Source organism: Melospiza melodia, chromosome 3 (assembly GCF_035770615.1).
Source record: "Melospiza melodia melodia isolate bMelMel2 chromosome 3, bMelMel2.pri, whole genome shotgun sequence".
NCBI lineage: Eukaryota > Metazoa > Chordata > Aves > Passeriformes > Passerellidae > Melospiza > Melospiza melodia.
In genome coordinates this window covers 39,268,287-39,281,667 of record NC_086196.1, presented here as the reverse complement: position 1 = coordinate 39,281,667, position 13,381 = coordinate 39,268,287, and the positions used below count along the sequence as shown (strand labels likewise).

General features: G+C 39.7%; 1 protein-coding gene across 1 annotated transcript in view; it reads left to right on the top strand.

Annotated features, from left to right (window-relative positions):
- The window catches only part of AIG1 (androgen induced 1), a 123,533-nt gene that overhangs the window by 25,140 nt on the left and 85,012 nt on the right, over positions 1 to 13,381 (top strand). The window contains exon 2 of the mRNA XM_063151392.1: positions 11,485 to 11,640. Within this exon, the coding sequence (XP_063007462.1) occupies positions 11,485 to 11,640 (156 nt within the window). The remainder of the gene's footprint in view (positions 1 to 11,484; positions 11,641 to 13,381) is intronic.

Genomic DNA, 13,381 nt, shown 5'->3' with positions numbered 1-13,381 from the left:
CTGAGGTCACTTAAATTCTGCAGGTATGTGCCTTGCAGGAGAGGTTGGGATTCCAGACATACTTCTTTACCTTACTATATCCAGTTCATTTTTGCTTTATTTTCATCTCACTTTATGGTCTGCTCCTTGGAAATTAGTGTTGTGTGAGAGCTGTTACTCCACTTTAGGTACTCCACTGTACTCCACCTGAACCTCCTGGTGGGTACAGGCATAATCCAAACCTAGCTTTGCTGAGTGTAAACAGAACAGCCCTTTATGGTGCTCAAAGTCCAGGTAGACTCAGCTCAACTCTGCATTGAGTAGTTGGCCTTCATTTCATGACATGGAAGGAAGGATCCAATGCCCTGGTCAGGCTGTTTCATATAAAATTTGTAACACATCTCTGAGCCAGGATTCCTGGCTGATTCACAGCTAGAGGTTGAATGTGACCCAGTCTCGCTGTTAGTCAGAAATGAATGTCTCAAGATGGGCATGCTGATAGGGGCTGCTCAGCAGCTCTGCTCCGGGACTCTGGTGGGAAGTTTCTTGTTGAGTGGTTACAGGTGGCCTGGACTGCTGAGGTTCTTGTTCTGTTGCAGGGGTGTCTGGGCCTGGTGCTGCAATGGGCTACTGCCAGATTATAAACAAGTGGGCGTGGCCTAAAAGCCTCCAACGTTTATAAACATTATCTGGGCAACCAGCTGGTTTTTTGTATTGTGAAGAACTGGGCAGAATACTGTAAAGTATTTACAAAGTGTTTTGGGAAAAGAGTATGTATTCTGCAAGCTGGAATTAGAGGTACCTTACATAAAATCAGACAGTAACACTGGATACATTTACTTGGACCAATGTTCTTATACTCTAGGATAATGTTTTAAATCTGTGTGGCATTTCACTGTGGCCAGTTTATGTGGTGGTAGACTCATTTTCTTAAGAAACTGTTCTGGTTCATGTTACACACACATTGGTTTACATGTTAGCTAACAATGTTGTGTTGCTGTTGTCACTGTTGTGACAGTAAGGCCAGTTTCTCACCAGGTGATGATAGGTGACTCCATCACAGGTATCCTCATGGCAGCATTTTCAGCTCATTTGGATGAGAACGACCCCAACCTCTGGTTTGCTTCAGCTGGCTTGCAGCCCTTTGTCAACACTGCAGTGTATACATGATGAGTTTCTAGTTAAAGTCATCTCATCTGTGTGCAAAAAGTTGTCTGGTTCAATGATATACATATCTCAATAGATAAAGAGTGTCCATTAGTTCACCGTTTACATCGTATGAGCAAAGCAGGATCTGCCTGGGTTGTTCCCATGGCTGCTGGGAACTCCTGCCTCCTCTCTGACACGCAGTTGATTTTCTTGTTAGCATGTGCTGGGACTGCCTGTGCAGTTCTTTTATCGATGCCTCAGACCTCTGGTGGGGCTGGGACTGCCCGGGGCGGGTTCCAGTAGCTATCAATCAATTATCTCATCTGTACAGAAACTAGCTGGGGAGTTCCCGGGACTGCCCAGGGAGTTCCTCTGGTGACTCAGCACGCCCAGCATGTGCAGGGGCACAGCCCTTGTCCCCAGCTGCATGACAATTACAGCTGCTGTGCTAATTGGGAGCGCACGTGCATGTACCCACCTGGAGCATGGAGGCAGGAGTGTTGGGAGGACCAAGAGTTTTGCAGTGGCCGGTTGATGCTTGGGCATTTCGTGGTGTGTCCTGCTCCGCTGACTAGTAGGCTGTGTTCTTTGGTAGGCACAAATGCCTTTTTTTTTTCCATGCCAGGCTGCCATATTTACAAGCTACTACAAAGTGCTTTTCCTGCCATGGAAAATCAAAACCACCTTGCTCGCTGTTACCAGAACTGGGCTTCAGCAAAGCTTTCTTTACTGGAGTGATTTGCTACTTTCTTACCTGCTACTACAGGTGTTGTTTGAGCCTTCTGTTTCTTCGAGAAGAAAGGGCAGCCTATTGTTGAACTTGTGGTGCTTACTGACTGAAAAAGACATTAATTGCTGATGGAGAATATCTGAATCTCATAGGTTTAGAACCTGGTTTGATATCAGGTAGTTGTCATAAAGTGGCTTCTCCTAATATGTAAGGAGATGTAAATTTAAACTTCCATATAGTTAATCTCTTTTTTCTTTTGCGAATGAAATGTAAAGTAGTGAGTAAGCCAGAAGTACAATAAACAGGTATGTCTGAAAGGTTAGTTTGGAAACTCAAGAAACAGTTAAAGTTGGTTACAGTAAGAAAGAGTGGGACAGGTTTGAGCTGTGTCTGTTCATGAGCAAATAAGGAAAGATATGGTTCTATGCTGATTTTTTTTCAGACCACTCTCTCCAAAGACAGTCTTCAGGTAGCAGATGAGGTTGTTGTGCTGTTTCTACTCTTTAATCTGTCCTACAGACATGCTGAGAAACCAAGTGTACCCCACGTTGACATTGCAGTGCATCAAACTTACTCATATAGAGCAAAACAAGAGGAAAAATTAAAAATACATATTTACCCCTGGTGTTGTTCAAAATCAATATTTGCTGTACGAAATATGATGTAAGAGCAGTGAAGTCGGGCGTGGTATAATGGACAAGAAGATCTCCAAAGGTATTAGACACCTTGGTAACACTAGTTTTTTGGCAGAAATAGATCAGCTGGTCAGAATTATAGTATCTAACTATTAAAGACACAGTGCACTAAAGAAGGTCTTTAAAAATTCTGATCACTGTGAGCTACATAAGAGGAGAAATATTTGGATTTACACTATTAGTACATACATACAGAAGTATGGCTGCATTTGAAGGGAATGAAATGTGTGCATTGGAAATGGCTGTTTCTATAAGAATGAGTGTAGGTGTGTGGAAAATAACCTTGATACAAGCCTGGAGAACTGCCTAGGGGTCAGGACACCTGAGTTCACTCCTGGAGTGCCTTGCTGCCTTGGCCAGCTCATTTCCCCCTGCCTTGCTTTCACCAACAACAATCAGGAAACAAATCCTTCATTTCCTCTGAGATTGATTCATAAGAAAGACAATGAAAGCAGGGAAGTGTTATCATCTGTGGTTGGAATGCCACACACCTAGTGAACGCTTAACCCCCGCTTGTATTTTTAATTTAAATGCAGTTAGTTTATATCAGGGGTTTTCCCATGGTTTCTTTAGAGATGTGAGATAATGAGATTTTTTTTTTTCTCCCAAAATGCAACTCTTTAGAACAGTGTCTTCCTTGAAGTGCTGTGTAAAGAACAGTCTTGTTTATGAGGACAGTATAACATGTTAGATCACCTTTCATTGAACCACATGCTTTATAATTATGTTCAAAATTATGTCCTGTCTTTTCTTCAAGTGGAGCTTGAATAGCAGCATCCTTTGCTGTGGTCTAAATTGCAGAAAATCCTTATCTTAGTAACAACTTTATTTATGAATATACTTTACCTGTCACAAGTTATGCTTCAGCTGCTGCAGCAGTGTGCAAGGAAGAAGAGTTCAAGCAAAAGCTGAAGATGAACCTGATCAGAGATTTGAGCTGTTTTCCGCAATATGAGTTTGCAGCTGACTTATTTGTGTATTGTTGGATGAATGACAAAGTGGGATAAAGCCCTCAGTGTCTCCTTCCCTTACCTTCCCTGGAGAGAAGGAGAATTGCCCAACTTAGATGTGTGTCATGTAAAGCCTGTCTTTCTGGACTGATGTGTGGAATCATTCATTACTATTTTCACAGTGCTCAGGAAACAAACCTTTAAAACCTTTTATTTCCTAAGCTACAGTAGGACAGCAGTGAGGTTGCTGTGTCTCAGAAGATTGTAGTGACTTTCTCATTTGCATTTCCAGATCTGTCCCCATGTTGCTGAGATACATTTGTAATGGCCTTATCTAAATTCAGGAGTTTAGAAGGCAGCTATTACCTTATTCATTAAAAAGGGAAGAAATTAAAAGCAAAATCAGTTACTCTTTGATTAGTCAAAATTGCTTCCCTGTAGTGGTATTCAAACTCTATTTCTAAACATGAAAAATTTGGTGCAAGGTAGAAGTTTCTGGGGTTTTGAGCAAACCATTTTTTAAATAAAGTTTTGTACTTAATAAAATGCAGTTTCTTTTTGGGGGTAGCTCATTTACAAACTGCATGGGGCTTTCCAGCCATGGGAAACCCTATCCTAAAGCTCATTTTAGCACAGACAGCTGTAGAACAAGTCTTACCTTCTTAGCTAGCTGTCCCAAACATTGTCTAGAGGGCTGCTTTTCCTGCCTTAACTGCAAGGGCACTACTGCAGAGAGTGTACCAATCATGCTAAAATGTGTAAAATGATCATTTATGCCAAAATAATGACATAACCTTCTGAGCAGTGTATAATCCTAATAGGATTAAGCTTTACTAAAGAAAAACATAAAATATATAACTTAATAAAATGATAATCTATTCTGAATAAACTGTATTATACATGTTTGCTGAATGGATTATATAAATTTAATGAAATTACACTGTCTTATAAGCAGGATACAATAAGTAGTAATGGCAGCTTTTCTATAGACAGTGTAAGAGAGCAAGGAAGAAGATGGGGATTATTAGAAAATGAGTTTAGTCAAAACAATTAAAAAGATAAAGATAAAAATAGAATAATAATTTCTTAAGTACTGCAGCAATAAGCTTCATGCTTCTTTGAGTGTATTAGCCAAGATCAAAGATATATGAACATCTAAGAAAAAGACTGACATGATGTTGGAGTGGAATGACACAGCTGATATAGTTGCAAAGGATTTGAGAAAATGTAGTACTTTCTCAGCATCTGTTCAAATTCTTATTCATATTTCTTTAGTACATTGTCCATTCCATCTCTTCATTGGATATGTGCAATGGATTGCAGGCTGCTAGCACTTCTGAGCCAGATGGCATACACTCTGTCATGCTGAGATCATGTTAGAAATGTCATCTATGCAACTCAGCTGAGATAGAGTAGCGCTTAAAAATGAATTCCTCAGTTGTCCACTATGGATTTTTTTTCTGGTGGTATTGCACCCATGTAAAAAGAATAAAGATGCTTCTGTTGCTGTTGAAGACTATAACATTTCCAAATTTGTTTGCTAGTGTACCGAATTTCGGTTTAATTTGCTGTAGTAAGGAATATTTGTCCTTACAGAAGTACTTAAAGTATTATAAAAACTGCTTTAAAACTATGTTAGCACAAATACATTATTTCAAATTTTACAAGACAGTCAAGAATCATGTTAAAACTGAATGGTCTAAGTTAACCTTTCCAGTAAGAGTAACAGAGTAAGGGATTTTCCTGGGTTAAGAGGAGGGAAGATGAAAAGACAAAGGAAGAGCCTGTTGAGCTGCTTTTTTGTCTGTCCAGATTAAAACACATCTTGTATTCCAACAGACATAATTTAAAAGGCATCTCTTGTCAAGGAAACACAAGATCTTGTTATCTTACACAGCTTGCTCCCCGTTCCACACCTTCATAATAGGTGCTTAATCACTAGGAGTTGAACAGTGTAGTACCTATAAAAACTAGACCCAAGAGTCAAACAATTTTTTCTTCTATGCATATTCATGTCTTAGTAGATTTTATTCTTTTTTATATCTATATAATCTCAGTGGTTTAAAAACCCGTCTTTGGTTATATTTGGACAATGCCGGTGGGCTTCAAAGAAAGAGACCACAGGAGGTTATGTAGAATGTAAAGGATTATATTTAAAGGAGTCCCTGAACTTACATAATGCGGTGAGGGATTAGGCATGTTTTATAAGCTGATTCATATCTTATGACTAAACCATGAAAATGAAGTTAAATTTCCTACTAAGGACTAGTCTTCATATGCAACATGCTGGGTACAAGAGCCGTCCCCCCCGAAGGCTGCAAAGGGAGACATGAGTCATTAGCTTGGATGAGGACAGTGCTGGACATTTATAAGGCTGTCCCTTTATCCAGTTACTGAGGTTCTAATGTCTCTTCTGATAGAAATGTCGTGTTTTACTAGTTTAGTTTTTAGTTCTAATTTATGTAAATAAAAGAGAAAGGAGGGATAGGAGAAATACTTTAAGGTTCCTAACCAGTAAACAACTCAAAGTAAAGTAGATGGCATTTGTGTTAACTATTCCTTTGGCTTATTCTGTTTTCGTTGCCTTGTCTGTTACTTTTCTTCTGTATATGATGTATTTGTTTTCTGAGACTACTGGCTTTTGATGGGCCAGGGGCTCATCCTTTTCTGTATTGAAGTGACCTATGATGTTGAAACCTGTTTAAGAAACAAAGCAACCTAAAACAACCACGGCACTTGCAGCTGGTATGGAAAAAGATGCGATGTAAGCTTGCCTGTTTGCCTCAGCTTACTGTCAGTGAATCTTCTGGGGTGATGCTTCTTTTTACTTCTGACCTTTGAAATACGAATACTTTTCCCTATTCCTTGCACAGACATATTGATTCTGAGTAGCACAGTGTACTTTTTCACGGTTCTTGCACCCTAATTAATTATAAATTTTGTGTTTAGATGTATTACACTGTATTTTAGTATTTAAAAGGCTCTTGGTTCTTGCATTTTTTTGCTTTGTCTCTCTTTCATTTGTCTGTAGACACAAAGATCTACCTTTTTCTTATCTGAAGTCTGTGGCATCTCTGATTCAAAGACTTCATGTTGTAATGTTGTCCAGCTTCTGCTTGCTGTCATAACTGACAAGGATACAGCAAGAAGAGGAGAAGTGAGAAGAATAAAGCAGTGTGCCTGTGGGTGGTGGTGGAATGGCAATGGGCAAGAACAATCAGTAGTTCCATACAATCAAGAACAGTAACATTTATTAAGCAGCTACAACCCATGACTTCATTTGAAGCATTTTCTATTGAAAATATCTTGTTATTCTCCATCCCTCATCCTGGACTTCCTCTGTATGTTGCAAGTACAGGTAACCGAGCTGTTGCTAAGGATGCAGCCTGTCCACAGGTGCCTGCAAACAGCCCAAATACTCAACACCACTTGAAACAGTCATCTTAATTGCTGAGGCATAGTACATTTGTTACAGCAATTGATGGTGTCTAGAGGCTGGAGAAATTAAAGGTGACGGTGAGCAGTATTAGATACTCCAAGGTTATAAATAATTTTCTGTTGTTTGAAGAGGAAAATCAGACCATGTTCTTTATTTGACAGATTGTAAAACCTGAAATACAAGAAAAACTACAACTTTGAGCAATTTGATTTTGCATGCTGGTAGAGCTGAACTTCCATCTTCTTGTGGAAATACAACATGTGTCTCAAGCCTGAGTGGTTTGATGGGTCAGGTTATGGCTGTTCCCCCCCTGTGAGCTGGGTGGCCTGTCCCAAAGGGGGTGCCCGATTCCCTGAGGCTGGGACTGCCCCTGTGCCGCTGGCTGCCTGGCTCCTGGCTGGGGATGGGATGTGCCCTGACTGCCCCCTGCCAGTCCCTGCCCCCATGGATCAGTAGGGCTTCCCTGACACCCTTCTGTGAATTAGTCATCTTATCATCTGGGTTATGTTTGGTTACTTAGTGCTTTTTTGTTACTTCTTGTGGATTTTGTGAGTGTCGCTCCCATGTTTTATTCTGGCAGTGCTGTCTTTCTGCCAGCCTAGAGTGAAGCCTTATTTCATGGAAGGTCATGAAGTAAGTGGTGTTGATCTCTAAAATGATAAGTGTTTTTAAGGACAGTGGGTTTTCATAATCACAGGTAGGTAGAGGAATAATTATCCTTGGATGGTATTAGTGCTTGCAGAGACTTTTCCAGTTCTGCCCAGAGCTCAAAGGAGTGCTTCTGATTATGAGAGTGAACTTGAAAGAGAATGAAATTCCAGACTCAGTGAATTTAATGAGGGATTTTCTGCCTTGTTAAGACTAGTAACAGAATTTTCATAGTCTCAAGAGATCTTGTCCACACTATGGAGCTTCATGGCATGGGGGAGAAGGGGGTCTCCATGCCCTGGATATGGATTTATGAGGAAATAGGTTTTCTGTTTGACTCTTAAGAAGTCAAATTAGGGGTAGTATGAGGAGGTCATTAGCTGCAGTCCTTGTGAAAAAACTGTCCTACTAAAGCAAGTTTTTATTTTCTTTTAGTAGATAGACACATACAATTAGTTTATACCATGTAGTTCAACGCAGCTCACTGTTTGAGAAGGTTTCCGTGCTGCTTGGTTTCATCTTATGTTTATAGCTGTTTTTCTCCTGCAGCAACTTATCAAGTGTTTTCTCTGCTCTGAGTTTTGTTTACTGACATCCTTTACATGGCCATTGTTAATTACTTGTCATTACATTATCACAGTTTAAAGGTACTGTAGTATCAACTCCAGTAGCAGTGGCCCCTTTAGGCTTCTAGGAGAAAAAAGATCAGCAGTATTTTATACCTGTTCAGTTATTTTCTTGGGATTGCATACTCTGCTCATAAGTTTCTGATTCTATCTATACTATTTATCTATACTGTTACATGGTACAGGGAAGCTCTGTCTGTTTTCTGTCAAATTTGTCATTTTCTAAATCACTGTTTTCCTTCAAGCTCTAGTTAGAGGCAAAAGTGGAAAGTATTTCCTCTGAAATACTGTTCTTGCTTACATTTCCAAGGGGGAAAAAAGTCAGCTGTGTTAAACAGCTTGAGGATGTTTCATGTATAGATTTACCACTTGCAGATTTTCAAAATAATAAAAATAAATTTTCATAATAATTTTTTCTTTTGAAATCTGAGGTAACACCAGGGCACCTTGAAGAACGTTGTTTAGAGAGTTTCTATTTCCTTGCCGTGCTTTTTTCATATTTGTTAGACAGCATTCATACTGAGGAGCATGGGCTTTAAAACTTTGTTTCATACCAAAAAACACCATTAGCTGCACGCTGTGCTTTTCCTATGCCAGACCCACAAAGGATGTAAATCATCACTGATTCTGTTTAATTAATGTTGCTGAGACTCGTGCAGCTCTGGAGGTCCTAACTCTAATCCCAGGTTGATAGGTGTCAGAAGAGTTTTCTTGTGCATTCTAGAAAGGAAAGGAAGTAGAATAAATGGAGTGCATGTATGTACATTATTTGTATGACTAAGCTGTAACTGTTCCTCCTTGAACATTGTACAAGTTTTTCATTTGCTCTGAATGTTCTCAGTGAGGATGTAATTTTCTCTTTCCTATATGGATTTTTATTTGTTAATGTTTTTGTAGAGTAGTCTGCTTCATACCTACCCTCTGAAATCTTTGGGTATTTCCCTTCAGGGGTTGTCACTCCTAATTGGGATTTCATTCCCAATGATATCATTACATTTTCTCTGGAAGCTCTGTGTTCATAAGAGGAAAATAGGGAGGGAAGTTGCTCTGTTTGTGATTGATTAGTGGATGTACAATCTCAATTCCCTTGGAAAGTGGGTGTGTGATTGTTTGAATCTGTGTTTCTTTGGAGAGGGACCATTTCAGGGAATTGTAGTTAGAGCTGCAAACAATCCATTAGTCACTCTTCCAAAGTCTGCCAGCATAATGCTGTTCCCTGCAGTACATTATTGAGTGTTTTGTCCAATATTGGTTTGAGTGACTCAAGCCTTGAGGCTTCCACCACTTCCTCTGAGAAACTATTTCATGGTCTGACGGAGCTAACTGTTAGGAAATATTTCCTGGTACTCAGCCTAAACTTTTTAACACCCAGATTGATCTCATTATTGTTAGCTATACTTTTTTCCCATCTCCCTCTTGTTTGGCATTCACACTCTTGAGTGAATAGTAGATGGTATCATATCTCCTCATAAGTCAAGCAAATGCATAATTAGTTCTTCTATTTCAGCTCTCCAAATAGGCCATCTGTTTGGTGGAAAACAGGGCTGAGTATGGGAAGATTTTTTTTCTACTAAGTACTTGTTTCAAACAAATAATATGAAAAAGTGCATTAGGAGTTCTTAGTAGCTCCAAGAAGCCCCAACTTACATTTAAAAGGCTTTTCAAAAATTATGTGGAAGATTGTAACTTTTCCAGGCAGTCATTTGAAAAAGTAATACCTCTTTCTAGCGCAATATACAGCTCTAGCACTAGTAGTCTGTCACATCTCACAGCTTCAGGGAATGTTTTGTAATGTTGCTTCATCTATTTATCAAGCGAATTCTGTGTAGCTACAGCCTGGAGAGGAGAAAGCAACAGCAACGGAATTGCAAGCAGATCCAGGGGCCATTTGAGTGTTTGTCATTCACCAGCTTTACAGCCAGAACTTACAAGTGTTTGGGTCATACAAAGATTGTTGAGGAAGGGAGTGTACTTTAATCCATCCAATTCTGTAGCCAACATCTGTTTGGTATTTCTCTCTGTCCATCCTTCCTGCCTGCATGTCTTGCCTTATTGTAGTGTAAATGCTGCAAAGATCTATGCAAATAATAAATTGTATATTGCAGCATCTGGGTATATGCTATTCTTATTTCTTATGAGTAATCTTCTGCTTGGTCAGTGGAACACTTAGTTTACAGTAAGACTTCTAAACTCCATGCTTGCTTTAAAATACATGAAGTATGAATTCTAAGCATACATGTGTTTATGTTTTTTGACTAATCACTGTCTAATTTGGGAACCAAGCCCATGTTTTGTTAATTTCTTACCTGAGATTACCTGATGTGTGTGGGTTTGTGACCTGGGCTTCCAGTTTGGGGAGTAAACAAGCTGCATGCACTTCCTCTGAACTGTACTAGAAAGGATGTGCAAGTCCTCAGGCAAGAGCATTCCTGAGCAAACTTATTACAGTTTTACTAAGCCAATTAAGGGAGAAAAACTCAGTGATCACATTAAGATTGAGTCAAGTTTGAACCAAATCAGTGGGTTCAGATGATTAAACTAACGATTTAATATCACAGATAATCTTATATTGCACACAAATACGTAAATGCAAAAAAGGAAAATTTGAAAAAAAAAAATTACAGACTGCCATCAGGAAAAGTAAGTGAATAACTCCTGCATCTTTCTTGTTCTATCATCACTACCTGAGATGAAGTAGAGATAGATTTGCTGACACCCGGGCCATGTGCTGTGTCTGTCAGGAAGTCTCAGGCACTTCCTTTGCCTTTAGGTGGAGTGTCCGGGACAGGCAGAATCTCCAAGAGAGACCTCCTGTCACAAGGGAAGGAAACACTCCTTTCTGTTTCTTTCCCTTCTCACAGGGAGCATTCCTCACTTTTCTGCCTCAGAGGCAATTGCTTTGGGGATGAGCTGTATGGAGTGACGCAGGAAGGGGTGGCTGCAGTTCAGTTCCCAGCAGGTGACACATATCAGAGCTGAGGGTGGAAAGCCACCTCTGGAATGGTCCTTCCACTCACATGGATTCCCCCTATAGATGCACCACTTTGAAGCACACGTGGCTTTTATGTGAATAAACTCTACCCATATTTAAGAGACTGGTGTATTCCCACTCCCCATGTCAGTTCTGTGGCAATATTCCTCATGCATGCCTGTGTCTGACCTGCCCTCTGCTGAAGGGCTGGTCATCTCTGTTCAGGAGAAGAAGAAATGGGAGAAGGAGCACAGAAAGATTAAGAGGTGTTCAAGAGTGTGTTTCCCTTCCGTGCAGGTTATCCAGGCTGTCTTTTTTGGAATTTGCGTCTTGACTGACCTGTCCAGTCTTCTCACGAGAGGGAATGACAGTCAAGAGCAAGAGAGGCAACTGAAAAAACTCATTTCCCTCCGTGACTGGATGATGGCTGTTCTAGCTTTCCCTGTGGGAGTGGTAAGTACAGTGTTAATCTGTGCATGTCTTTGCTAGCTGGGTGAACAGTGTTACTTACTGAATGTTTTCTTCCTGAAAGGTTTTCCCATCACTATATGAAAGACTATGCAGAAAGGGGAAAATGGGAGAGATGATTTTACTACTCTCTTGTTTTTCTCAGGTGTAAGGGAACAAAATATACAGTGTGTTGCTGAAATAATTCTTGTTTTGTTATAAAAAAGCCATGCTACAATAGGAGCTTGATTGTACAAGTAATTTTATATGTGTATTGTACCAGCAGCATCTTGAGATTCAATTTGGACTTTTTCTGCTCCACATGTCATCATCAGGAGAAGTGAAAGTGCTGACTGTGGCATGTTTTACACCATAATGACCTGAGGGAATCTGGGCTGTAAGACAGTTTCACATGGGCAAGAAGAGAAGCAAATTCCAGGTTGCTCTTTGTTAATTCCACAAGGGATTCGGAGCTGGCAGAATAATGGAGGTAGAAAAAAGGGGTTTTGTTAGTAATGTTAAAAAGGACACAGAAGGTATGTGAAAATGTGGGATTGACATGTCTTTTAAAATAAGAAAAATATTCTTTGGATCAGATCTTGCTCTGCTGGGACATTGCACATCACTTTCAATGGCAAGAGGTGTTCATTGTCTTTACATAGCTAATAAAGCTGCTAAAAATCCAAAATTTTATGAGTTTTTACATGGAAGTGTCATTTATGTCGATCTAGTTCCAAGCTTAGGCTGCAATGCAAAAATGTGTGAACATTTTGTTAAAGTTATTGCTTTTATTGTAATTCAGGATCAATCTTTAATTCTCTTTTTCTTATTTCATTGTACAGTAGCTCAAAATAAATTCACTAGAAGCAGATTTTTTTTCATGGACTATTAGAAAGCTGTATGAGGTCTTTAAAGCTGTACTTTCACAACAGCTGATCACTTTCTGTCAGTTAACAGCAGCTAACATATCAATCTATCACTTATAATTTCATATATTCAGTGATGCTTCATTAGAATTTCATTTCACCATTTATGTGGAATTTCACAATACATGGAGAATGCTTTTGCAGAGTTACAAAAGGCAAAACATATGTGAAACGCTGCAGGTACTTCTTTAATAAAAACCCAGCTGGTAGCCTTCCTTTATTATACTTGCTGGGCTGCCTTTTGGGAGCTGCCACAATTCATGTTGGGGTAGCAGACTGCAGTTTTCCAGCAATGGTAGAGGAGAATGGATCAGGTAATACAGCCAGTAGAAAATTTGTCCACAGACAAGTTTGCAAATATGCATTCTATGGGTGCAGAGATTTATGTTGCAGTTGTGTTTTTAAGGGAGATGGGGAGTTACAAGTAGTTGTGATTGTGAGTAGCAATAGATGCTTTTCCTGTGTTGATAGTAGAAGTGAAAAAGGAGAACAACTTCCCACTATTTGTCCATGTTTAACTATTTTAAGTGCGTTTTTCACTCTAAAAGTGCACTCCTTCACATGCATGAAAGCACACTCTCCTTGGGTCTCTCACACCTGTCAGGATTCAGGAATTCTTTCCTGCCACTGTTTTAGCTCATACTGTTGTCTGTGTGCTCCTCCACTCCTGCAATGCTCCTGACCTTGAAACTTCTCAAGATCTTGGAGAATTTCAGCTTCACTTTGTCTTGGCAATTCTGAGGCAGGCAATGTTTCTCAGTACACAAAGACTCACAGTTAGCCACTGCCTGCACTACAGGTGTTGTTGCAACGTTGACAAA